The sequence below is a fragment of the Aotus nancymaae genome, unplaced genomic scaffold (genome assembly GCF_030222135.1).
Source record: "Aotus nancymaae isolate 86718 unplaced genomic scaffold, 86718_ANA_hifiasm-v0.15.2.pri h1tg000012l, whole genome shotgun sequence".
In the NCBI taxonomy this organism is placed as follows: Eukaryota; Metazoa; Chordata; class Mammalia; order Primates; family Aotidae; genus Aotus; species Aotus nancymaae.
Window position 1 is genome coordinate 50,396,772 of NW_026988423.1, and position 25,937 is coordinate 50,422,708.

Below are 25,937 nucleotides of genomic sequence, written 5' to 3' on the forward strand. Positions count from 1 at the left end.
GCACTATCCTCTGCAGCACTGACAAGTGGCCAGTCCCTCGGGGAGCCCTGGATTCTGAGTGCAGCCCCTCCCTTTCTCCTTCATCTCATTCTTTCACCCTCACCAACCCTCTCCTGGGATGAAGAGAACTGCATCCGCATTCTATCTGTGCCTCTTCCGCACCTCGGAAGTACATGTATGCTCCCACCAGGTGGGCTTCAGACACATCGAATTCATCACTTCCCCCAGAGCTCCAGTTCCCATCATCCCTGTCATCAGCATGGCCGACCTCTCTGTCTGTAGATGGACAACCTTCCCCTCCTCTCTACTCCGCCACTTCCTCTCTTCTGTTCATTGCCAAATCCTTCCAATTCTCCCTCTACGGTGTTTTTCACACCCAACCACTTCTCTCCCTTCTCCACTGCCTGGTTCTGGGGCAGGCCCTCATCCTCTCCTGCCCTCCCACTGGGAAGCGTGGCCTTCCCAATGCACTCCTGGAGGACCTCTGACCACCCTTCCTTGGCAGCTCCTGGCATTGTCAGAAGAAAGCCCCAGACAGTTATGAACTTGACACGCCGCCTGGCCCTAGCCCACCTTTCCATCTCCATTGCTCCCGTTCCTCTAGATAACTTGTGCTCCACCATTACACTGGGCTGCTTCCTAGGCCCTGGACTGGGCTCCAGCTAGAAACACTGGTGCCTTTTTGTTTTTTTATATAGGAAGTCTCACTCTGTCTCCCAGGTGGCTGGTGTGTAGCGGAGTGATCTTGGCTTACTGCAACCTCTGCCTCTTGGGTTCCAGTGATTCTCCTGCCTCACCCTCCCGAATAACTAGGATTACAGGTGTGCACCACCATACCCGGCTAATTTTTGTAGTTTTAGTAGAGACTGGGTTTCACCATGTTGGCCAGGCTGGTCTCAAACTCCTGGCCTCAAGTGATCCACCCACCTCAGCCTCCAAAGTGCCAAGATTACAGGCGTGAGCCACAGTGCCACCAAATTATGGTTTTCAATGGGGGTCTAGAGACCCTGGACTCAGCTTAATAGAGGATGTAAATGGATGGAATCAGAGAGCAACCAGAGGCCCTTGGGGTCCAGCTCTGTCCTCTCAAGGTCGTTTTGGAAGGCAGAGTGCATTACTGGGGAGAGAAATCTTACACTGAGCAGAACCAATGTGCCTCTTTTTATAACCACAAAATATGAAACAGTCAGCTAAGTTAGGAAAGAATCCAAAGAGATTGTGCTGACAGTGCAAGTTGACGGGAATCCCAGCCTAGGACATCAGGGAGAAGCACAGATGGTGTCATTCAGCCCCAAAATAGTTTTTTTTTTTTTGGAGACGGAGTCTCTATCTGTTGCCCAGGCTGGAGTGCAATGGCGCAATCTTGGTTCACTGTAACCTCCGCCTCTGGGTTCAAGCGATTCTTCTGCTTCAGCCTCCTGAGTAGCTGGGGTTACAGGTGCCTGCCACCACGCCAGGCTAAATTTTATATTTTTAGTATAGATGGGGTTTCAAGTTGGCCAGGCTGTTCTCGCACTCCTGACCTCAGGTGATCCACCCACCTCGGCCTCCCAAAGTGCTGGGATTACAGGTGTGAGCCACCACACCGGTCTCTGAAATAGTCTTTTCTATTTTCTCACTGGAGTGTACTTGTTGGCAGAGAGGATAAAAGCAAGCTTGTCCCACCTGTAGCCCATATGCGCCCTACGATGGCTTTGTATGAGGCCCAATACAAATTCATAAACTCTCTTAAAACATTATGAGATATTTTTGCAATTTCTTTTTCTTTTTTGAGCCAGGGTATCACTCTGTCACCAGGACTGGAGTGCAGTGGCGCAATCTTGGCTTACTGCAACCTCCTCCTCCCAGGCTCAAGTGATTCTGCCTCAGCCTCCAGAGTAGCTGGGATTACACACACGTGCCACCATGCCCAGCTAGTTTTTTTTAGTAGAGACGGGTTTTCACCATGTTGGCCAGGCCAGTCTTGGACTCCTGACCTGAAGTGATCTGCTCACCTTGGCCTCCTAAAGTGCTGGGATTACAGGTGTGAGCCACCATGCCCGGCCACTTTTCAATGGGAGGACAAAGAATTTCGAGCCATTATGAAAAACCACGTCACCTGGATTCCCTCTGAATCCTGACATACGCCCCTCCAAAATGAAGCTGACACCAAATCCAGTACCATGTTCCCAGCTGCAAATCTTCAGAGAAACGGAAAGCAGTTCCTCAAAAAAACACCGGGAATACTTGAGCCAGTCCCCAGGAAAGTGCCCAAAAATGAAGGCCTAAGACAGTGACCGGCCAGGTACGGTGGCTCTCACCTGTAATCCCAGCACTTTGGGAAGCTGAGGTAGATGAATCATCTGAGGTCGAAAGTTCGTAACCAGCCTGGTCAACGTAGTGAAATCCCGTCTCTACAAAAATTAGCCAGGCATGGTAGTGTGCACCTGTAATCCCAGATACTCAGAAGGCTGAGGCAGGAGAATCCCTTGAACCTGGGAGGTGGAGGCTGCAGTGAGCTGAGATGGCGCCACTGCACCCTAGCCTGGGCAACAGAGTGAGACTCCATCTCAGAAAAAAATAAATAAATAAATAAATAAATGTGCCTAATTGCTGGATCCCACTAATATCTTAATGAAGCCATCTGTTCAACAGATACTTACAAAGCACTTGCTTTGCTATGAGGTTAACAGGGTTCTGGGCATTAATATAGCAACCAAAAGGAGCTTACGAGATTACAGCTTGCAATCCATTTAGAAAAGGTGTGGGTATAAGTTCAATGAGGCTGGGCATGGGGGCTCACCCCTGTAATCCCTGCACTTTGCGAGGCTGAGGTGGGCAGATCACGAGGCCGGGAGAGAAACCTTGTCTCTACTAAAAATACAAAATCAGCCAGGCGTGGTGGCACATGCCTGTAATCCCAGCTACTCGGGAAGCTGAGGCAGGAGAATCTCTTGAACCCGGGAGGCAGAGGTTTCAGTGAGCTGAGACCTAGCCATTGCACTCCAGCCTAGGCAACAGAGCAAGACTCCGTCTCAAAAAAGAAAAAAAAGAGAAAGTTCACATGAGTCACAGCACCCAGGGCCACCCACACCAGGGCCCTCTAATCCAGGCATGTCCACCTTTTGGCTTCCCTGGGCCACACTGGAAGAACTGTCTTGGGAAACACATAAAATTCACTAACATTAACGATACCTGATCAGCTTTTAAAAAATCGCAAAAGAATCTCATAATGGCCAGGCACGGTGGCACATGACTGTAGTCCCAGCTACTCAGGAGGATGACGTGGGAGGATCACTTGAGCCCAGGAGTTCTGGGCTGTAGTGGGCTATGCCGATCGGGTGTCCGCACTAAGTTTGGCATCAATATGGTGACCTCTCGGGAGCAGGGGACCACCAGGTTGCCTAAGGAGGGGTGAACTGGCCCTGGTTGGACACGGAGCAGGTCAAAACTCCCGTGCTGATCAGTAGTGGGATCGTGCCTGCACTCCAGCCTGGGCAACATAGCAAGACCCAGTCTCTAAATAAATAAATAAATAAATAAATAATCTCATAATGGTCGGGTGCAGTGGCTCATGCCTATAATCCCAGACTTTGAGAGGCCAAGGTGGGTGGATCACCTGAGGTTGGGAGTTCAAGACCAGCCTGACCAACATGGAGAAACCCCATCTCTTCTAAAAAAATACAAAAAAAATTAGCCAGGTGTGGTGGTGGGCGCTTGTAATCAGAGCTACTCAGGAGGTTGAGGCAGGAAAATCACTTGAACCTGGGAGGCGGAGGCTGCAGTGAGCCAAAATCGCGCCACTACACTCCAGTGTGGGTGACCGAGTGGGACTCTATCTCAAAATAAATAAATAAAATTGCAAAAGAATCTCATAATGTTCTAAGAAAGTTTACAAATTTGTGTTGGGCTGCATTCAAAGTCACCTTGGGCCACGTGCGGGCCGTGAGCTGTATAAGTTTGAGCTAAACCATGAATTCCCCCATGTTTCCCAGAAACTTCTGGGCTTTCTGTATTGCTAATAACCACACACTGCAGCCCCTGGTAACAGGGGCTTCCTAAGGACAACTGCTCCCTCAGACCCGCGGCACCAAGGTCAAGGACCTGACCACTCCCCTTTGCTTAAGTATCTTAAAACGAAGACAGACCCAACTCCCTCCACAGTACCATTCTGCACCCGTTCCACAGCCCTCCTGCCATCTCTCTGTCACCCAGCCCTGGAACCTAGCTGTACTTTGAAAATATAGCAACTGGAGAAATAAAAAGGAGAAACATGGCCGGGCACAGTGGCCCATGCCTATAATCCCAGCACTTTGGGAGGCTGAGGTGGGCGGATCACCTGAGATCGGGAGTTCAAGACCAGCCTGGCAAACAAGTCAAAACTCCAACTCTACTAAAAATACAAAAAAGTGAGTTGGGCGTGGTGTCGGGCACCTGTAATCCCAGATACTCGGGATTCAAAGGAAAATCCTTTGAACCCAGGAGGGGGAGGTTACAGTGAGCTGAGACCCCACCACTGCACTCCATCCTGGGCCATAGCGTGAGACCCTGTCTGTAATAAATAAATAAAATAGTTTAAACAACTAAATCAATAAACAAAAAGACTTACAGAAGCAGCCAAGGAGGGCAGGGGCTCGGGGATGGGAGGAGAATGGGACAGAATGTCTCATGATCAGGGACACAGAGGGGTGGACAGTGGCGGGGTGAGTGGCAGACAGGAGGAAGAGAGACAGAGCCGCAAGCAGGAGAGACAGGTGACCTATCACCATCACCTCCAAACGTGCCACGACCAAACAGGCAGGCTCTGGGTAAGAGGCTTTTTATTCTAACAGCACTGGGTGGGCCCCGCCCACCTGCCAGACAGTTCCTGGAGTGAGGCTGGTCTTTCCTAGCAGGTAAGACACAGTTTTGTTGGATGAGTGGCTCCTCTCTTGGTCCAGGGAGAGCCCCCTCCATTGGGCAACGCACAGCGGCCCTTCCTCTCTGGGAATGCCCAGGCTCACACGGTCCACTTCAGACACCTGCAGAGAGGGAGCCAGGATGAGGGGAGAGAGGTCTGGGGAGGCTGTGGGGAGGAGGGAGTGGGGATGAACAGCAGGTGCCGAGCTCACCTGGTCTCCTGGTGGGTCCCCAGACAGCGCACAGTACAGTACCGGGCACCGCAGCTGACACAGGTGTAGGGGGAGGGGAAGCCGCAGACGGCACAGAAGGGGCGCTGGGGCCGCGAGGGGGGCCCCGCACAGGCTGTCAGGTAGTTGGGGCCCTCGGCCACACTCAAGTTCTGCAGAGACAAGGGGCTGGTTCTAGGACTCCTCCTCCCACCCACGCAGCAAACACCTGCAGGGGCCAGGCTCGCCCCTGCCCTTGGGGGGTCCTCCCAGGCCGACCCTCATCTCACCTGCTCCTCCAGCAGGGCCTGAAAGTTTTTTCGGAAGCGAAGTTTAAAATGATCACCTCGAGTTTTCTTCTTTTTCTTTCCTAGGGGTCAAGGGCGATCAGCTGCATAGGACTTGCCCAGAAAGACAGCAGCTTTCTCTGATTATCACTCCCTGTGCCCACGTGCCCTCCTGGTTCTTTTTTTGAGACAGAGTCTCACTCTGTCACTCAGGCTGCAGTGCAGTGGTGCAATCTCAGCTCACTGCAACCTCCACTTCCTGGGTTCAAGTGATTCTCTTGCCTTGGCCTCCCGAGTAGCTGGGATTACAGGCGTCCGCCACCACGCCCGGCTAATTTTTTTTTGTATTTTTAGTAGAAATGGGGTTTCGCCATGTTGGCCGGGCTGGTCTTGAACTCCTGACCTCAAGTGATCTGCCCACCTCAGCCTCCCAAAGTGCTGGGACTACCGTGTGAGCCACTGCACCCAGCCCTGCCTTCCTGGCTGTAAGTTGGCCCCTTGCTACCAGCCACTGATCTCCACCCCAATTCTCTAATCCCACCGACCGTCACCTCCATGCCCCTAAACCTAAGGCTTCATGTCAGAGCTCATCCAGTCTCTTTTGTTTATTTCACATACACGAGAGGAAACTGAGGCACAGAAAGAGGGTGTGGTTGCTCACAGCCACAGGAGCCAGTCACCAGCAGAGGCATCAGGAGCTCCTGGGTCCTCCCACAGCCAGAGTTGGGTGGACTCTCCCCCTTCCCCGCAGTCCTGCCCCCAGTTCCTCCTCCACCCGCCTCACCAGTGTCCGCATCATCATCGAACTGAGGCAGCCTCTTGCCGAGCTGAGGGAGTCCCGCGTGGGGGTCGTCCTGGAAGTTGTCATTCTCCAGAGCCTCCAGCTGCCGGTTGATGCGACGCTGCCGGGCGGCCCGGTCCAGCACCCGCCGCTGCCCGGGGTCCTGGGAGCGGACTGGATGGGGCAGGGCACACAAAGTTACAGGGGTTCCTGGAAAGAGGAGCGGCGCAGCCATGGCTCTGGGCAGGGCGAGGAAGGCACCCAGGGTGGGAGCCACAGCGCTCTGATCTCATCCCCATCACCAAGCCCTCGAACCCCTTGTCTCCTCCCGGGCCAGCCCCCAGCCCATGCTTCCTGTCCCACCGGCTGAGACCCTTTCAGTCTCTCCCGCCTGTTTTCTCCGCCTTCCTCCCAATCCCAGTCCCGGCCAGTGAGACTCCTCCTGGAGACGGCTCACTGCCGACAGGGGAGGCCACGGTACCCGCCCTTGGGGCTTCCAGGATATCCTGGGCCCTCAATGCACACGGCCCTCATGCTCAGCAGCTCATCTCCTACCTCAGAGGAACCAGGGGCCACCCACACTTGGACCCGCTCATCTTTCAGGCCACCCACCCGCAAATGTGGTGCCAAGCGGGCACACCCCTGCCCCGGGGCCCCCCAAGTCCCACCACTGCACCTGAGCCTTCCCCTGCAGCCCATTCCCTTCCTCTCCCATCTTCAACCCCTCCTCCTCAACTGGCACTTTCCTTTCCATAAAAACCTGGCGACACTCATGGGTCTACCACTTCACGGCTCCTCCTTCAGAGTAATCCACAAGACGTGTCGCTTCTTCACCTCCCACCCTCTCCTCGACACCCCAAATCTGACTATCCAAGGGGACCACCCGCACTCCAGGCATAGGTGCCTCCTCGGAGCCACTCCAGGGTGCCTTCCTGGCCTCCTCCTCGGACCTGAGCCCTGTCCACGCTGTGGCGGTGCTGACTACTTTCATTGAGCAGAAAGAGACCCTTTGCTTGCTTCCTTGAAAAGATTGCAGGGATTCTCCATGTCCAGTAATGCTGCTCAGGCTCCAGCTCGGCTGCTGCCCTGCCTCTACGGAGGTGGCTGGCCCTCTTCTCTGCTCAGTCTATGAACTCTTCCTGGGATTTCGAATCTAAACAAAGGGCTCTGATGATCACCTACAAGCAAATGACTCCCAGAACGATTCCCTCAACCCAGAACCCGCTTCCAGGCTCCACAACGGGCCGTGCAGCGGCACCTGTTGAGTCGGGCATGGTGGCACACACCTGTAACCTCAGCACTTTGGGAGGCCAAAGTGGGAGGATTGCTTGATGCCCGGAGTTAGAAACCAGCCTGGGCAGCATAGCCAAACCCCATTGCTACAAAAAATTTAAAAATGAGCCAGGCCTTGTTGCACATGCCTATAGTCCCAGCTACTCGGGAGGCTGCGGTGGGAGGATTACTTGAGCTGGGGAGGTTGAGGCTGCCGTGTGCAGTGAGCTGTGATCAAGCCACTGCCCTCCAGCCTGAGTGACAGAGCAAGACTCCAAAACAAACAGACAAACAACAACAACAAAAATCAAAAACAAAAAAGAAATCATCCGCTGGCCCTACTGAAACTCAAGAAGTTTTCCCATCCAAGTCTGCTTCTGCCTTCTCTCAAGGCGAATGGAACCGTCTATGCAGACATCCAAACCAGAAACCTAGAAGCTATTTTAAACCTCTTTCCGCGGCCGGGCACGGTGACTCACGCCTGTAATCCCAGCACTTTGGGAGGCTGAGGCGGGCAGATCACTTGAAGTCAGGAGTTTGAGACCAGCCTGGCCAACATGGCGAAACCCGTCTCTACTAAAAATACAAAAATTGGCAGGGTATGGTGGCGGGCACCTGTAATCCCAGCTACTTGGGAGGCTGAGGCACAAGAATCGCTTGAACCTGGGAGGCAGAGGTTGCAGCAAGCCGAGATAGTGCCACTGCACTCCAGCCTGAGAGACAGAGTGAGACCCTATCTCAAAAAACAAAAAAACACTTTCCTCATCGCCTTAGCAGCTGTTCACCAGGTTCTGGTAATTTTACATAATATATCTCTTCATTCATTAAACAAATATTAAGTACCCGTTAACCGTAATAATAACAGCAGCAGCTCTAGTAGCTATCACTTGTTGGGCACTTACTATGAGCCAGGCACCATGCTCAGCTCTTTGCATAACTTGAACCGTTTAACCCTTACAACAGCCGTATGGGACAGTATCGTTATCATCCAGTTTACCAACATTCAGAGATTAAGAAATGTGTCCAAAGTTCACACAGCTAGCAAGTGGCCAGGTCAGAATTCAAAGCACTGCACAGCATCAAAGAGCATGACCTGGCCGGGTGTGGTGGCTCACGCCTGTAATCCCAGCACTTTGGGAGGTTGAGGAGGGCAGATCAAGAGGTCAAGAGATCGAGACCATCCTGGCCACCATGGTGAAACCCTGTCTCTACTAAACAATACAAAAATTAGCTGGGCATGGTGATGCGAGCCTGTAGTCCCAGCTACTTGGGAGGCTGAGGTAGGAGAACTGCTTGAACCCAGGAGGCGGAGACTGCAGTGAGCCGAGATTGCACCACTGCACTCCAGCCTGGTGCCTGGCAACAAAACAAGACACTGTCTCAAAAGAAAAAAAAAAAAAAAAAGAGCATGACCTTCCTGGGCACGGTGGCTCACGCCTGTAATATCAGGACTTTGGGAGGCCGAGGTGGGTGGATCCCTTGAGCCCAGGAGTTCGAGGCCAGTCTGGGCAACATGGCAAAACCCTGTCTCTACAAACAAATACAAAAATTAGCCAGGCATGGTGGCACACACCTGTAGTCCCAGCTATTCGGGAGGCTGAGGCAGGAGGATGGCTTGAGCCCAGGAGCTCAAGGCTGCAGTGAGCCATGTTTGTGCCACTGCACGCCAGCCTGGGTGACACAGCAAGACCCTGTTCCAAAAAAAAAAACAAAAAAAAAAACAACCAAGGCCAGGTGCCTTGGCTCACACCTGTAATCCCAGCACTTTGGGAGGCTGAGATGGGTGGATCACCTGAGGTCAGGAGTTCAAGACCAGCCTGGCCAACATGGTGAAACCCCGTCTCTACTAAGAACACAAAAAATTAGCCAGGCGTGGTGGCGTGTGCCTGCAATCCCAGCTACTCAGGAGGCTGAGGCAGGAGAATCACTTGAATCCGGGAGGCGGAGGTTGCAGTGAGCTGAGATCGTGTCACTGCACTCCAGCCTGGGTGACTCCATCTCAAAAAAACAAGGAAAAAAAAAAAAAACCATGATCTTAATCACTGTACTACTCTGTCTCCATTCCAAATGCCAGACAGTGCTCTAGGTTCTGGGGATGCAAAAGCTGCCAGTCTAGTGGTAAACACAAATAATTAATCAAACAAACACAGTAAGTAGAACATAGGGTAGGCTGGGATACAGAGTATAAAGTGCTGCAGAGCCCAGGCCAGAAACACCCAATCTGGCTTTGGAGTAGTCAGGGCAGACTTCCCAGAAGAAGGTAAGTCTAGGTTAAGGCCTCACTGGTGAATGACCCGGCTAGGGGAGACAGCAGGGAGTTTCAGGCCTCGAGGTCAACATGAGAAAAGTCATGGCTGGGAGACTGCGATGCCTTTGAAAAACTTAAAGGGCCAAGCGCAGTGGCCCATGCCTGTAATCCTAGCATTTTGGGAGGCCGAGGCAGGAGGATCACCTGAGCTCAGGAGTTCAAGACCAGCCTGGGCAACACAGTGAGACACCTATCTCAACAAAAAATATAAAAACTAGCCCAGCATGGTGGCCCGCACTCACCTGAGGTCCCAGCTACTCAGGAGGCTGAGGTGGGAGGATCACTTGATTATGGGGAGGTTGAGGCTGCAGTGAGCTATATAGAACCACTTCATTCCAGCCTGGGTGACAGAGTAAGACTCTGTATTCAAAAAAAAAAAAAGCCTTTGCTGCTGGGTGTGGTGGCTCACAACTGTAATCCCAGCATTTTGGGAGGCCAACGTGGGTGGATCACAAGGTCAGGAGTTCAAGACCAGCCTGGCCAACATAATGAAACCCCGTCTCTACTAAAAATACAAAAATTAGCCAGGCATTAGTGGTGTGTGCCTGTAGTCCCAGCTACTCAGGAGGCTGAGGTAGGAGAATCTCTTGAACTTGGGAAATGGAGGTTGCAGTGAGCCAAGATCGCACCATTGCACTCCAGCCTCGGCTACAGAGTAAAACTTCGTCTCAAAAAAAAGGCCCAGCAGAGTGGCTCATGAGAGGTCAGGAGACCAAGACCATCCTGGCTAACATGATGAAACCCCATCTCTACTTAAAAAAATAATAATACAAAAAAATTAGCTGGGCATGGTAGTGGCATGCGCCTGTAATCCCAGCTACTCGGGAGGCTGAGGCAGGAGAATCGCTTGAACCTGGGAGGTGGAGGTTGCAGTGAGCCAAGATCACACCACTACACTGCAGCCTGGGTCATAGAGCAGACTCCATCAAAACAAAGAAAGAAAAAAAGAAAGAAAGAAGAAAAGAAAAGAAAAAGATAGGAAGGAAAGGAAAGAAAAAGAAAGAGAGAGAGAAAGAAAGAAAAAGAGAAAAAGAAAGAAATAAAGCAAGCCTTTGCTGGCTCTCCACTGCCTCCCCACAGAGTTCAAACTCCTGGGCAGTGTGTATAATGCCTTTAAAAATGTAACTTTTCCCCAGCCTTCCATCCTTTCTTATTACTCTGTAAGATCCAGACTGTGGACTTGGCATCCTAAGCGACTTGCTTTTTCTTGCTTTACTGCCTTTGCACTTGAGGTTCCCACTGAGAGAAACCCTAACTAGACTTTCAAGACTCAATTCAAGCTTTTTTGCTTTTCCTTCCAAGCTTTCACAGTCCCCTCCCTCCCAGAAGCTGGGCTAGATGCCACTCCTCCCTGTTCCGAGGCGCTGTGCTTCCCTCTGCCATAGCACATATTAGAGTGAAATGCAGTGGCAGGTCTGCGTGTCTGTCCCCATTCTAGAAAGCCAATGCTTGGACAACAGGAGTCTTTCTCCTCTTCATCCCCAGCGCCTGGCTTGGAGCAAGCATCAATAAAACGTGAATGAAGGGTGAACGCCAGGATTCGAGGGCTGGGGAAGGGATTTAAGAGGAATAGCTGGGGCCGGGAGCGGCATCCCAGCACTTTGCAAGGCCGACGCGGGAGGATCGCCTGAGGCGAGTTGGAGACCAACGTGAGCAACATAGCAAGAACCCGTTAATACAAAAAATATTAAAAATTAAAAATTAGCCAGGCGTGGTGCTTCATGCCTGCAGTTCCAGACACTAGGGAGGCTGAGGTGGGAGGATAGTTTGATCCCAGGAGTTCGAGGCTGCAATGAGCTATGACTGCACCACTGCACTCCAGCCTAGGTGACAGAGCGAGACCTTGTCTCAGAAAAAAAGGGGGGGAATGACTAAGTAAGAAAATTCTAGGGCTCGTTCGGACTTGGGAAGGAGAAGGGGGCGAACCGCCGGGGGCTCACATACCCGAAGTTTTCTTCTCCACCATTTGCACAATACGACTGCCGGAAGAAACTGCTGCGCACGCGTACTAAACCCAAGGCTTGGGTAGGGGCGTAATCACTTCCGTTGACTGGTACTTCTGCGCGTGCGCTACCGCTTTGACTCATTACGTGGCGTTCCCTTGGAGACCAGAAAGCTTTTCGCCATGTTTTATAGGGGCAAAGCCACTTCCGTCCTCAGTCTGGCCATATAAATCTTGCGTGAACCACCAAATGGGTTATTTTAAAGAGGTGGTGACGGTGGTCTTACGTGAAACCTTATTTTCCTTTGGTCCTTGTGAAGATGCTGTAATCACGAAGGCAGCCCCTGGAGCTTCTCCCCGGGGCAGAAGAGGAGGTGGGCCGGACTGTCAAAGAAAGTGGCCGGCTTCCGTGGGCAATCCGGGGTTCCTAGTGACCCTCTGCAGAAATCTCAATCCCCAGTTTCCCGGGGCCTCCGTCCCGCCGGCTCGGGCTTCCTCCCTCCCTGTCGCCGCCACCCGCTGGCTCTCCCCGTCTTCCGCCCGCACTCTCCGGGCAGGGCTGCGCCCAGAATCCGCCCCCGCGTCCCGCCGGACCCTCCGCCAGGGGTCACTGCCCCGTCCGGGTTTCAGTTCCACAAGTGTCAAGCGGCTGGCTCGGCCCAGAGTCCCGGTCTCAGGCCCGCCGGCCGGAGCCACCGCCCCTCCCCCGCCTCCGGTGCACCCGGGACAATCCTTGCCTTGTCTGCGGCGCCGGCATCTGGAGCTTTCTGTAGCCTCCGGATACGCCTTTTTTCCAGGGCGTGGCCCCACCCCGGCTGCTCCCCGCGGCGGCCGCACAGCAGCCCGGGCGCCCCCTTCCCGCCGCCCCCGTCCGGAGCTGGGATCAAGGCGCGCCGCTCAGATCCCGGGATCCTGGGTGCTGTCTGGGCCCGCTTCCCACCATGGCCTCCTCGGGCCCGGGACCCCGGCTTCTCCTGCTCCTGCTGCTGCTGCTGCCCCCAGCGGCTTCAGCCTCCGACCGGCCCCGGGGCCGCGACCCGGTCAACCCAGGTGAGATCCCGGGGAGGCCGGGCACGGCGGAGGCGACAGAGGCTGACGTGCCTGCCAGCCTGGCCCGGAGTGGGTCGGGAGCTCGAGGAGGTGTCCGGCCCGTCCCCCGCCCAGCGTGCTCTTGAGGCCGAGTAGGACCAAGCCCCTTACCCATCCCAACCCTGAACTCTGGGTTCTGACCTCCCGAGCAAAGGGACTCGGAATTCCTGGGCGCCACTCCCACCCTGCCCTTCCTGGGGTCAGAGTGGTCCTGGGTGAGGAGAGTTTAAGAGGGAGAGGGAAGAAAAAAAGGGAGGGAAGTAGAGCGAGAAGGAGGACAGCAAACACGTGGGACCTGGCGCTGGGCGGATGGGTCCCAAGCGCCAGCTCCCCCTGGTAACAGAGAAGCTGCTGGTGATCACTGTGGCCACCGCTGAGACAGAGGGGTACCTGCGTTTCCTGCGCTCTGCGGAGTTCTTCAACTACACTGTGCGGGTGAGGAGAGGGAAAGCCCCCAGCGCCCCTGGGAGGGGGTCCCAGCAGGAGGGGTAGGCTGAAGTCTGGATGCCCAGGTCCCCATGGTGAGCCTGGTCAGAAGCTGTTTCTCCTCCCCGCCACACACACAACTCCCCAACCCTCGCCTGGCATTGGGCATCTCCCCCGCAGACCCTGGGCCTGGGAGAGGAGTGGCGAGGGGGTGATGTGGCCCGAACAGTTGGTGGAGGACAGAAGGTCCGGTGGCTAAAGAAGGAAATGGAGAAATATGCTGACCGGGAGGATATGATCATCATGTTTGTGGACAGGTAACAGGGCTGGGAATAGGGAGCAAGATAAGGATGCTGAGGTTCCTAGTGGACCCCTGCTCATCCTCCCCTTCCTCGCCCAGCTATGACGTGATTCTGGCCGGCGGCCCTTCGGAGCTGCTGAAGAAGTTTGTCCAGAGTGGCAGCCGCCTGCTCTTCTCTGCGGAGAGCTTCTGCTGGCCCGAGTGGGGGCTGGCAGAGCAGTACCCTGAGGTGGGCACGGGGAAGCGCTTCCTCAACTCTGGTGGTGAGTGGCAGATTGCCCAAGACAGAGGGGCCAAGAGCGGTGGGGCACAGAGTGTTCCTGGTGCCTGAGGGCTGGAGAGAGCCTGGGGGACAGGCCATGGGACGCTGCGAGTCTCAGAGTCAACGCTTCACCTCCCCACCAGGATTCATCGGCTTTGCCACCACCATCCACCACATCGTCCGCCAGTGGAAGTACAAGGATGACGACGATGACCAGCTGTTCTACACACGGCTTTACCTGGACCCAGGACTGAGGGTGAGGAGGGCAGGAGCGTGGGCGCACCCCACAGCGCTGTGGGAGTGGAGGGGTGAAGGGGGTCGTAAAGAGAAAAATGTGTGCCTGGGCATGGTGGCTCATGCCTGCAATCCCAGCGCTTTCAGAGGCTTAGGCAGGAGGATTGCTTGAGCCCAGGAATTTAATACCAGCCTGGACAACATAGTGAAACCTCATCTCTACAAAATAAAAAAAAAAAAAATTAGCCAGGCTTCATGGTGCACATCTGTAATCCCAGCTACTTGGGAGGCTGAGGTGGAAGGATCTCTTAAGCGCAGGAGTTTGAGGTTATTTTGAGTTATGACTGCACCACTGCACTCCAGCCGGGGTGACAGAATGAGACCCTGTCTCTTAGAAAAAAATAAAAGAGAAGCCATGCATGGTGGCTCACGCCTGTAATCCTAGCACTTTGGGAGGCTAAGGCAGGTGGATCACCTGAGATTGGGAATTTGAGTCCAGCCTGACCAACATGGCGACACCACCATCTCTACTAAAAATACAAAAATTAGCTGGGCGTGGTGGCACTCGCCTGTAGTCCCAGCTACTCAGAATAATCCCTTGAACCAGGAGGCGGAGATGGCAGTAAGCCGAGATCACACCACCGCACTCCAGCCTGGGCAACAAGAGCGAGAGAAAAAAAGTGAGAAATGATGAAATGATCCTTCCCGCTTCTTCCATTGTAACCACTCCATTGCATCTCATTCCATCCAGGAGAAACTCGGCCTTAATCTCGATCATAAGTCTCGGATCTTTCAGAACCTCAACGGGGCTTTAGGTGAGGAGGAAGACAGCAGCAGGTGGGCGATGCTCAGCCTCCGCACTAGGGGTCTTGAGCTGGGCGAGGCTTCTGGAGGAGCTGAGCTGGCCTAAGCCCACCTCTCTGTGGCTTTGTCGGGTGTCTGAGTAGCTGATGGTGTGAGTTGCACTGTGCTGATGGTACTAGAAGCAGGGGAAGCCAAAGCGTGCTGGCATCTGGTGCACACATGCTGTGCCTGGGCGCTGGGCCAGGGGTTTTACTTTTGTGATTTCATTTAACAAGGGGAAGGTACCTGGTTATCCACCTCCTACAGATGAGAAAAGCAACTTGTGGAGGGGTTAGTGACTTGCCTCAGGGGATGGGGAGAAAAGAGATAGAGAGGCCGGGCGCAGTGGCTCACACCTGTAATCCCAGCACTTTGGGAAGCCAAGATTGGAGGATCATTTGAGGTCAGGAATTCGAGACCAGCGTGGCCAACATGACAAAACCCTGTCTTTACTTAAAAAAAGTACAAAAATTTGCCAGGCGTGTTGGCAGCCACCTGTGGTCCCAGCTACTCGGGAGGCTGAGGCAGGAGAATCACTGGAATCCGGGAGGCAGAAGTTGCAGTGAGCTGAGGTCGTGCCACTGTACTCCAGCCTGGTGACAGAGCAAGACTCTGTCTCAGAAAAAAAAAAAAAAGGAGGCTGGACATGGTGGCTCATGCCTGTAATCCCAGCACTTTGGGAGCCAAGGCAAGTGGATCATCACCTGAGGTCAGGAGTTCAAGACCAGTCTGGCCAACATGGCGAAACCTCTTCTCTACTAAAAATACAAAAATTAGCAGGGCATGGTGGCGCACACACCTGTAATCCCAACTATTCAGGAAGCTGAGGACGGAGAATCTCTTGAACCCAGGAGGTGGAGGTTGCAGTGAGCTGAGATGGTGCCATTGCACTCCAGCCTGGGTGACTGAGCAAGACTCCGACTCAAAAAGAAAAAAAAGAGAGAGAGAACGTGAGGAGGGACAGGGATGCTGAGGTTCCCGGTGGCCCCAGCTCAGCTCATCCTGCCCTGCCTCGCCCAGCGGCTTCGATGTGATCACACAGGTAGTAGTCAGTGGAGCTCTCTGGGCCAGCAGCCTGGTCAGAACCCGAAGGTTCCTGCCCCCACAAGCCACGGTGTCCCTTTATCCCTGAAGAATTTGGGACCCCATATTTAGAAGAAAATGTTGCTTGGTAGCTCCCAGAGAAAGGGGGTCTGAAGCCTGGCCTTTTTCTTCCCCAGATGAAGTGGTTTTAAAGTTTGATCGGAACCGTGTGCGTATCCGGAACGTGGCCTACGACACACTCCCCGTTGTGGTCCATGGAAATGGTCCTACTAAGGTGCCACCAGTGGCTTCGACCCCTGCCCTGCCCTGCCCCAACCCCCGGGCATCTCCAACCCTTCTGAGAAGCCGGCCCTCCCCAGCTCCCATAGCAGAGATGCCCACCTCCACCCCTGGAGGCCTCAGCCGCTCAGCCTCGGTCTCTCCCCAACAGCTGCAGCTCAACTACCTGGGAAACTATGTCCCCAATGGCTGGACTCCCGAGGGAGGCTGTGGCTTCTGCAACCGGGACTGGAGGACACTCCCGGGGGGGCAGGTGAGGCAGGGGTGCCGGGAGGGGAGCGAGAAGGCAGCCTGCTAAGCAGGAGGTGCAGGGACAGTGGGTTGGGTGTTGGTGGGGGCAATGTCCCTGGGTCCCCAAAGCTGGCAGGGTGGAGGGTGGGTGGGGGCGGCGGGGAAGTCCGGGCTTCCCTCTGAGCGCCTTCGTGTCGCATCTTTCAGCCTCCCCCCCGGGTGTTTCTGGCCGTGTTTGTGGAACAGCCTACCCCGTTTCTGCCCCGCTTCCTGCAGCGGCTGCTGCTCTTAGACTATCCCCACGACAGGATCACCCTTTTCCTGCACAACAACGTGAGACCCCCCGCCCCCCAGAGCCTCTCCCGAAGGACCCTTCCCCTGCCATGATCAGAACTCCCGTGCCGCCACCCCCATCCCTCAAGTGCTGCCTCCTTGACCTCTGAGACCGTCCCCCCATGTCACCCCCTCCCCAGGAGGTCTTCCATGAGGCTCACATCGCTGACTCCTGGCCGCAGCTCCAGGACCACTTTGCAACCACGAAGCTGGTGGGGCCAGAGGAGGCTCTGAGCCCAGGCGAGGCCAGGGACATGGCCATGTGAGCAGGCGCTGGGCGGGGAGGAGGGCTGGATGAGGGTGCAGGGTGTGGGTGGCTGCCGCCCGCTGCCTGGCCCTCACCTCACCTGTCACCCGTCCAGCCACTCCTGGGCTTCCCCACTTGCATCCTTGCAGCCCCCACGCTGTCAGCCCCCCTTGACCCTTGCTAGCTCACCCAGATAGCAGAGAGCCTGGGGAAAGAAGGCCAGATGCTGCCTCCCTCCTCTTCTCCTGGGGTGGGGCCAATTCCCCCATCCCCACCTGCCTCCCCACCTGCCGCTGTTTGAGCTCAGCTCTCACCTCCAGGGACATGTGTCGGCAGGACCCTGAGTGCGAGTTCTACTTCAGCCTGGACGCTGACGCTGTCCTCACCAACCCGCAGACCCTGCGCATCCTCATTGAGGAGAACAGGTGGCTTGCCCCCCTCCCTGCAGCCGGGGGGCACCCCAACAGGCCCCGGGAACCCCACTCCTGCCCTGGGCACCGGGCTCCCCAGGCCTGCTCCCTTCCGCCCAGCCCTCACCCTCGCCTGTCCGCAGGAAGGTGATCGCCCCCATGCTGTCCCGCCACGGAAAGCTGTGGTCCAACTTCTGGGGTGCCCTGAGCCCTGACGAGTACTACGCCCGCTCCGAGGACTACGTGGAGCTGGTGCAGAGAAAGCGAGTGTGAGTCCCGCCGGCCTGCAGCCCCCTCCTCTGACCCAGGGCCTGGGTAGACCCAAGCCTCCTGGTCACCAGTCAGAGGTGCCACGAGGCCAGGTGCAGTGGCTCACACCTGTGATCCCACTACTTTGGGAAGCCAAGGTATGAGGATTGCTTGAGCCTGGTGAGATCAGCCTGGTCAACATAGCAAAATCTTATCTCTACAAAAAATGTAAAGTATTAGCTGGGCATAGTGGTTCGAGCCTCTAGTCCCAGCTACTACTACAGAGGCTGAGATGGGAGGATCACTTGAGCTTAGGAGGTTGAGGCTGCAGTGACCCATGTTTGCACCACTGCACTCCAGCCTGGAAACAGAGGGAGACCCTGTCTGAAGAAAAGAAAAAACAAAGGCCAGGCGTGGTGGCTTAATCCTGTAATCCTAGCACTTTGGGAGGCTGAGGCAGGCAAAGCACTTGAGGTCAGGAATTTGAGACCAGCCTGGCCAACATGATGAAACCCCATCTGTTTTTTTTTTTTTTTTTTTTTTTTTTTTTTTGAGACGGAGTCTTGCTCTGTCACCAGGCTGGAGTGCAGTGGCATGATCTCGGCTCACTGCAACCTCCGCCTCCCAGGTTCAAGAGATTCTCCTGCCTCAGCCTTCCGAGTAGCTGGGATTACAGGCATGCACTACCATGCCCAGCTAATCTTTGTATTTTTAATAGAGATGGGGTTTCACCATGTGGGCCAGGATGGTCTCAATGCCTTGACCTCATGATCCACCCGCCTGGGCCTCCCAAAGTGCTGGGATTACAGGCGTGAGCCACTGTGCCTGGCCTTTTTTTTTGTTTTTGAGATGAAGTCTTGCTTTGTCACCCAGGCTGGAGTGTAGTGGCGTGATCTCAGCTCATTGCAACCTCCACCTCCTGGGTTCAAGCGATTCTCCTGCCTCAGCCTCCTGAGTAGCTGGGATTACAGGCGCACGCCACCACGGCCGGCTGATTTTTGTATTTTTAGTAGAGATGGGGTTTCACCATGTTGTCCAGGCTGATCTGGAACTCCTGACGTTATGATCCGCCCACCTCAGCCTCCGAAAGTGCTAAGATTACAGGCGTGAGCCACTGCTCCTAGCAGTGAAACCCCATCTCTACCAAAAATACAAAAATTAGCTGGGCTTGGTGGCGGGCGCCTGTTTACCCAGCTACTGGGGAGGCTGAGGTGGGAGAATTGTTTGAACCCGGGAGGCAGAAGTTGCAGTGAGCTAAGATCACACCACTGCACTCCAGCCTGGGTGACAAAGCGAGACTGTGTCTCAAAAAACAAAAACAAAAAACAAGAAACAAAAAAGAAGTGTTGGCCGGGCGCGGTGGCTCACGCCTGTAATCCCAACACTTTGGGAGGCCGAGGCGGGTGGATCACGAGGTCAAGAGATTGAGACCATCCTGGTCAACATGGTGAAACCCCGTCTCTACTAAAAATACAAAAATTAGCTGGGCATGGTGGCACGTGCCTGTAATCCCAGCTACTCAGGAGGCTGAGGCAGGAGAATTGCCTGAACCCAGGAGGCGGAGGTTGCGGTGAGCCAAGATCGCGCCATTGCACTCCAGCCTGGGTAACAAGAGCAAAACTCCGTCTCAAAAAAAGAAAAAGGAAAAAAAAAGAAGAAAAAAAAAAGAAGTGTCGCAGCTTGGGGCAGGGACTCACTCCTTTTTTGGAGAGGGGGTGGTTGTGACCAGCAGTGCTTGACAAGGGACATGCAGGAGTCTTATGCTCAGGGACTTCAATGCTCTGAGAGAAGAAGGGCTTCCTGGGATGAGCTGGGTAGAATTTGGGGCCTGCCCCCACCAGCTGACCGCGGTGTCGGTGCCTCCAGGGGCGTGTGGAATGTGCCGTACATCTCCCAGGCCTATGTGATCCAGGGGGAGACCCTGCGGATGGAGCTGCCCCAGAGAGAGGTGTTCTCGGGCAGCGACACGGACCCGGACATGGCCTTCTGTAAAAGCTTTCGAGACAAGGTGAGTGCGCACCCGGTCTGGCCTGGGGACCTGATGCTAGGGTGCTGGGGGCAGACCCCGGACATCGCTGGCATCACGGACACCCCCACCCCACTACAGGGCATCTTCCTCCATTTAAGCAATCAGCATGAATTTGGCCGGCTCCTGGCCACTTCCCGATATGACACAGAGCACCTGCACCCCGACCTCTGGCAGATCTTCGACAACCCCGTTGTGAGTGAGAACCCTGAGCTCAGGTTCCCCGCCCTGCGCTGAGGAAGACATCAAGCACGATGGCTGCCGCCAGCACAGGACACTGAGTGGGAAGGGGAGGCCCCCTGGGGGCTGGGAGACAGGAAGGCACAGATCTGATGTGGCCCCCATCCTCCCACAGGACTGGCAGGAGCAGTACATCCACGGGAACTACAGCCGGGCCCTGGAAGGGGAGGGAATCGTGGAGCAGGTGGGTCCGCACGGCCCCCGCCGCCCTCGTGGCCATTGCCTCTTGAGGGCCTGCACCTGGATTCAGTTGTCAGACCGAGTTCCCCAGGGGCCTGAGGGTTTTCTCTTCAGGCAAGACGAAGTCAGAGGCGGAATGCAGCATTGATCAGAGGGCCTCTCCTCTCCTGTTGTGTTGGGTATATTGGTGCTATGTATGAAATCACATCTTTAAAGAGGAATGGGGCTAGGCACAGTGGCTCACGCCTGTAATCCTATCACTTTGGGAGGCCGAGGTGGGCAGATCATGAGGTCAAGAGATCAAGACCATCCTGGCCAACATGGTGAAGCCCTGTCTCTACTAAAATTACAAAAATTAGCTGTGCGTAGTGGCACACACCTGTAGTCCCAGCTACTTGGGAGGCTGAGGCAAGAGAATCGCTTGAACCCAGGAGGCAGAGGTAGCAGTGAGCCAAGATCGTGCCACTGCACTCAAGCCTGGTGACAGAGCGAGACTCCATCTCAAAAAAAAAAAAAAAAATTAGGCCAGGAGCGGTGCTCAAGCCTATAATCCCAGCACTTCGGGAGGTTGAGGCAGGCAGATCAGTTGAGGTCAGGAGTTCCAGACTAGCCTGGCCAACATTGCAAAACCCTGTCTCTACTAAAAAAAAAAAGTAACAAAAATTAGCTAGACACAATGCTGGGCACCTGTAATCTCAGCTACTCGGGAGGCTGAGGTGGGAGAATCACTTGAATCTGGGAGGCAGAGTTTGCAGTGAGCCAAGATGGTGCCACTGCACTCCAGCATGGGTGACAGAGTGAGACCTTATCTCAAACAAGAAAAAGAAAAAAAAAGAAAAAATTAGCTTGGCATGGTGGCATGTGCCTATAGTTCCAGCTACCTGGGATGCTGAGGTGGGAGGATTGCTTGAGCCGAGAAGGTTGAGGCTATAATGAGCTACGATTATGCCACAGCACTCCAGCCGGGTAACAGAGCAACACCCTATCTTAAAAAAAAAAAAGAGGGATGCACTGTTATGGAAGTTTGGAAACCACTGTCCCAGCATGAGGGGCTCCAGGACGCTTTGCCACCTCTGCCATGCCTGATCCCAGCTCTCAGCCTTGCTGTTCCCCCCAGCCCCTACCTGGCGGGTCCTCCAGCTGTTCTCACAGAGCCTTCCCTGCTCCCTGCTGTCCCTTCCCATTCTGCCCGCTGCCTGTCCCCTTCCCCATTCTGCACCATCACTTAGGCCTGTTCTCCCCCACCCTGCCCTCAGCCATGCCCGGACGTGTACTGGTTCCCACTGCTGTCAGAACAAATGTGCGATGAGCTGGTGGAGGAGATGGAGCACTACGGCCAGTGGTCAGGTGGCCGGCATGAGGTGAGGGCCTGGGCGATGAGGCCGGAGGGCTCCCCGGAGGAGGGGGTACAGGGTCTAGTCAAGGAGCAATGAAATCAGGAAAGTGGGAGCAAAGAGGGATTCCCAGGGGGGAGGCAGACCCTTGGGTCACCACTGCATTCATTCATGTATTCAAGAAATATTTCCTGCTGGGCACAGTGGCTCATGCCTGTAATCCTAGCACTTTGGGAGGCCGAGGCAGGAGGATTGCTTGAGCCAGGGAGTTTGAGGCCAGCCTGGGGAACATAGCAAGACCCTGTCTCTACAAAGTTTTTTTGTTTTTGTTTTTTGTTTTTTTTTTGAGACAGAGTTTCGCTCTTGTTACCCAGGCTGGAGTGCAATGGCGCGATCTTGGCTCACCGCAACCTCCGCCTCCTGGGTTCAGGCAATTCTCCTGCCTCAGCCTCCTGAGTAGCTGGGATTACAGGCACGTGCCACCATGCCCAGCTAATTTTTTGTATTTTTAAGTAGAAACGGAGTTTCACCATGTTGACCAGGATGGTCTCGATCTCTTGACCTTGTGATCCACCCGCCTCAGCCTCCCAAAGTGCTGAGATTACAGGCGTGAGCCACCGCGCCCAGCCAAAAAGTTTAAAAATTAGCTGGGTGTGGTGGCGTGAGCCTGTGGTCCCAGCTATTTGGGAGGCTGAGGCTGAAGGATCACTTGAGCCCCAGAGTTAGAGGCTGCAGTGAGCTATGATCACACCACAGCACTCCTGCCTGGGTGACAGAGCAAGACTCTGTCTCTAAAAAATGAAAAAAGGAAATATTTCCTGGGCCGCTGTCCTAGACTGCACTGGAAGAATGCCTCAGGCCGGCCAGGTGTGAGCAGCAGCAGCCACCCAGCTTCTAAGGCTGTGATGAGCAGCCTGGGCGCATGGAAGCCATGGGGAAGCTTTGACCCAGACTTGGGGGGACTAGGGGGCTTTGCAGGACAGGTGACATCTTAGCTGAGACTTGAAAGGCCGGGAGCAGTGAGTCAGGCTGAGAAGTAGCAGAGAAGACTGTTCCACACAGAGGTATACAGGTGCAAAGGCTGGGGAACAGGAAGAAGGAGGCTGGACTGCCCTGGGGGGCACCATGGCTAGAGGGTGTGGGTGGCTCAGTGCCTTCCACCGCCAGGATTCCAGGCTGGCTGGAGGCTACGAGAATGTGCCCACCGTGGACATCCACATGAAGCAGGTGGGGTATGAGGACCAGTGGCTGCAGCTGCTGCGGACGTATGTGGGCCCCATGACCGAGAGCCTGTTTCCCGGCTACCACACCAAGGTGCGCCACCTACCTGCCCGCTACCCCGTACCTGCCCGCTACCCCCAACCTTCCCCACCCCAGTACCGGGCTGGAAGTCTCCGCGCAGACCCCTTTCGGCCCCCACAGCATTTGGGCACCATGCACTTTGGTTCCCAGGGGAATGAGATGCTGCAGGAGGCAGCCTCTGGGAGGGGAGGGAGCCAGGCTGAGACCCCGAGTCAGGCTTGGCCCTAACCTAATGCCAGTGAGCTGGGAGACCCTCCCATGCAGGGGCCCCACCAGCCATCCCCTCTTCTCCCTGGACAAAGACTGTCATCTCCCTGAAGATCCCCTGCGATGGCCGGGTGTGATTGCTCACTCCTGTAATCCCAGCACTTTGGAAGGCCAAGGCAGGCAGATGATCACCTGAGGTCAGGAGTTCAAGACCAGCCTGGCCAAGATGGTGAAACCTCATCTCTACTAAAAATATAAAAATTTGCCAGGCGTGGTGGTGCGTGCCTGTAATCCCAGCTACTTAGGAGGCTGAGGCAGGAGAATCCCTTGAGCCCAGGAGGCAAAAGTTGCAGTGAGCCGAGATTGAGCCACCTGCACTCCGGCCTGAGTGACAGAGCGAGACTGTCTCAGAAAAATATAATAATTAAATAAAAGACCCCCTATGCTCACAGCTGTCCCTGCAGCCTCTTCCCTCCTGTCTCCCAGGCGCGGGCGGTGATGAACTTTGTAGTCCGCTACCGGCCAGACGAGCAGCCCTCTCTGCGGCCACACCATGACTCATCCACCTTCACCCTCAACGTTGCCCTCAACCACAAGGGCCTGGACTACGAGGTGCGCCCCCACCACTCCACCCACCCACGCTTCACCTCAGGACCCTCGGGTCCCCTCCTAGAGTCCCCGCGTGCACCCCCAGCTCCCCTCCCTGCCTATTTCCCCGTGATTTTATAGGTGTCAGCTCCTAGATGGCTTCTGGGCAGGCGGCCTCCGCTTGCTGCCTGCGGGCACCACAGCCCTCCCCCATATCTGCCATCTCCCTTGTCACCCTGGTCTTCCACACCGTCCTCCCTGGCCTGGCTGCCCCGCCCCCTGTGTCTACCTGCCCCGCCCCCTATATCTGCCTGTCCCACCGCCTGTATCCATCTGCCCCGCCCCCTGACCTGGCTGCCCCGCCCCTTGGATCTGCCTGCCCCGCCCTCTGCGTCAGCCTCCGCAGGCCCCACGTCCGCTCACTCCAGGATTCCTTTCCCTTCTTCTCTTTCCAGGGAGGCGGCTGCCGCTTCCTGCGCTACAACTGTGTGATCTCGTCCCCGAGAAAGGGCTGGGCGCTCCTGCACCCCGGCCGCCTCACTCACTACCACGAGGGGCTGCCCACGACCCGGGGCACGCGCTACATCATGGTGTCCTTTGTCGACCCCTGACACTCAACCACTCTGCCAAACCTGCCCTGCCGTTGTGCCTTTTTAGGGGGCCTGGCCCCCATCCTGGGAGTGGAGGGATGAGTCTCACCCTCTCCCCTCTTCCTGAGTGCATGCTCCGTGTGCCTGGACTGAATGTGTCACGTTGCTGCCAACACACAGCCCTCTCAGGAAGCTGCCGGAGTCCTCGCCTCTCCCCTCCGCCCCCAGGGGTTCATGGGGACTGGGCTTCTGGAGGCTCCCTGCGTGATAAATTATGAACGTTCCTCAGCCTCAGTCCCAATAAAGGACAGTTTGTAAGTCTCGAGTCCATTCATCTGCCCATTGACCCCATTCCCCCTCCTGCCACCAGCGTGGAGGGGAGAGACCCTGAAAAGCGAAGATGAGAAAAAAAGGGAGAGGCAGAATGCTAGACCCTCATGGGAACCTGGAGGCTTCCCTGGCCCCCACGTTCCCCTTCCCCTGTATTGACTGAGCTGGAGAGAGTGTGTGAGAGGGCACAGGCCAAAAGAAGGACATCTCAGGCTGGGCACAGTGGCTCACACTGTAATTCCAGTACTTTGGGAAGCCAAGGTGGGCGGAGGATCACGAGGCCAGGAGTTCAAGACCAGCCTGGACAACATAGCAATACCCCATCTCTACAAAAAATAAATTAGCTGGACATAGTGCTCACACCTGTAATCCCAACACTTTAGGAGGCTGAGGTGGGTGGATCACCTGAAGTTGGGATTCAAGACCACTCTGGCCAACATGGTGAAACCCTGTCTCTACTAAAAGAATACAAAATTAGGCTGGGCACTGTAATCCCGGCACTTTGGGAGGCTGCGGAAACTCCTGTAATCCCAGCACTTTGGGAGGCTGCAGAGGGCGGATCACGAGGTCAGGAGTTCAAGACCAGCCTGGCCAGATGGTGAAACCACGTATCTACTAAAAAATACAAACATGGGCCGGGCGCGGTGGGTCACGCCTGTAATCCCAGCACTTTGGGAGACCGAGGCAGGTGGATCATGAGGTCAAGAGATCGAGACCATCCTCGTCAACATGGTGAAACCCTGTCTCTACTAAAAATACAAAAAATTAGCTGGGCATGGTGTCACGTGCCTGTAATCCCAGCTACTCAGGAGGCTGAGGCAGGAGAATTGCCTGAACCCAGGAGGTGGAGGTTGCAGTGAGCCGAGATCGCACCATTGCACTCCAGCCTGGGTAACAAAAGTGAAACTCTATCTCAAAAAAAAAAAAAAAAAAAAATACAAACATGAGCTGGGCATGGTGGCAGGTGCCTTTAATCCCAGCTACTCAGGAGGCTGAAGCAGGAGAATCATCTTCACCTGGGAGGCAGAGGTTGCAGTGAACCGAGATGCACTCTACTCTGGGTGACAGGGTGAGACTCCATCTCAAAAAAAAAAAAAAAATTAACTGGGCATGGTGGCACAAGCCTGCAATCCCAGCTTACTTAGGAAGCTGAGGCAGGAGAATTGCTTGAACCTGGGAGGGAGAGGTTGCAGTAAGCCAGATTGCAATATTGCACTCCAGCCTGGTCAACAAGAGCAAAACTCTATCTCAAAAAAAAAAAAAGGCTGGGCATGGGGGCTCCTGCCTGTAGTCCCAGCACTGCCAAGGTAGGCAGATCATGAGGTCAGGAGTTTGAGACCAGCCTGGCCAACATGGTGAAACCCTGTCTCTACTAAAAATACAAAAATTAGCTGGGTGTGCTGGTAGTCACCTGTAATCCTAACTACTAGGGAGGTTAAGGCAGAATTGCTTGAACTCAGAAGGCAGAGGTTTCAGTGAGCTGAGATCACACCACTGCGCTCCAGTCTGCAACAG

The 25,937-nt window shown here is 55.0% G+C and overlaps 2 protein-coding genes across 4 annotated transcripts; one reads left to right on the plus strand and one right to left on the minus strand.

Moving 5' to 3' along the window:
- Window positions 1-4,782: 4,782 nt before the first annotated feature.
- Window positions 4,783-12,183, minus strand: ZNHIT1 (zinc finger HIT-type containing 1). Its single transcript, XM_012448995.2, has 5 exons — window positions 11,680-12,183; window positions 6,159-6,329; window positions 5,378-5,457; window positions 5,091-5,260; window positions 4,783-5,000 (listed from the first exon to the last, which is right to left on the minus strand). Exons 1-5 carry the CDS (start codon window positions 11,699-11,701, stop codon window positions 4,979-4,981), a joined length of 465 nt encoding a protein of 154 aa, XP_012304418.1. The 5' UTR covers window positions 11,702-12,183; the 3' UTR covers window positions 4,783-4,978.
- A 128-nt stretch (window positions 12,184-12,311) lies between these two features.
- Window positions 12,312-24,410, plus strand: PLOD3 (procollagen-lysine,2-oxoglutarate 5-dioxygenase 3). 3 transcript variants are annotated; one of them, XM_064375708.1, is made up of 19 exons: window positions 12,312-12,727; window positions 13,110-13,201; window positions 13,373-13,509; window positions 13,593-13,756; window positions 13,899-14,011; window positions 14,741-14,804; window positions 16,053-16,150; window positions 16,307-16,408; window positions 16,594-16,719; window positions 16,860-16,981; window positions 17,287-17,391; window positions 17,520-17,645; window positions 19,492-19,633; window positions 19,733-19,846; window positions 20,007-20,075; window positions 21,328-21,432; window positions 22,573-22,719; window positions 23,401-23,526; window positions 23,958-24,410. In XM_064375708.1, the coding sequence occupies exons 1-19, from the start codon at window positions 12,619-12,621 to the stop codon at window positions 24,111-24,113; spliced, it is 2,217 nt and encodes a 738-aa protein (XP_064231778.1). In that variant the 5' UTR covers window positions 12,312-12,618; the 3' UTR covers window positions 24,114-24,410. The 3 variants fall into 3 exon arrangements, with proteins under 3 accessions (XP_064231778.1, XP_064231780.1, XP_064231779.1); XM_064375710.1 differs by lacking the exon at window positions 22,573-22,719 and having other exon boundaries at window positions 12,588-12,727; XM_064375709.1 differs by lacking the exon at window positions 19,733-19,846 and having other exon boundaries at window positions 12,588-12,727.
- The last annotated feature ends 1,527 nt before the right edge of the window (window positions 24,411-25,937 follow it).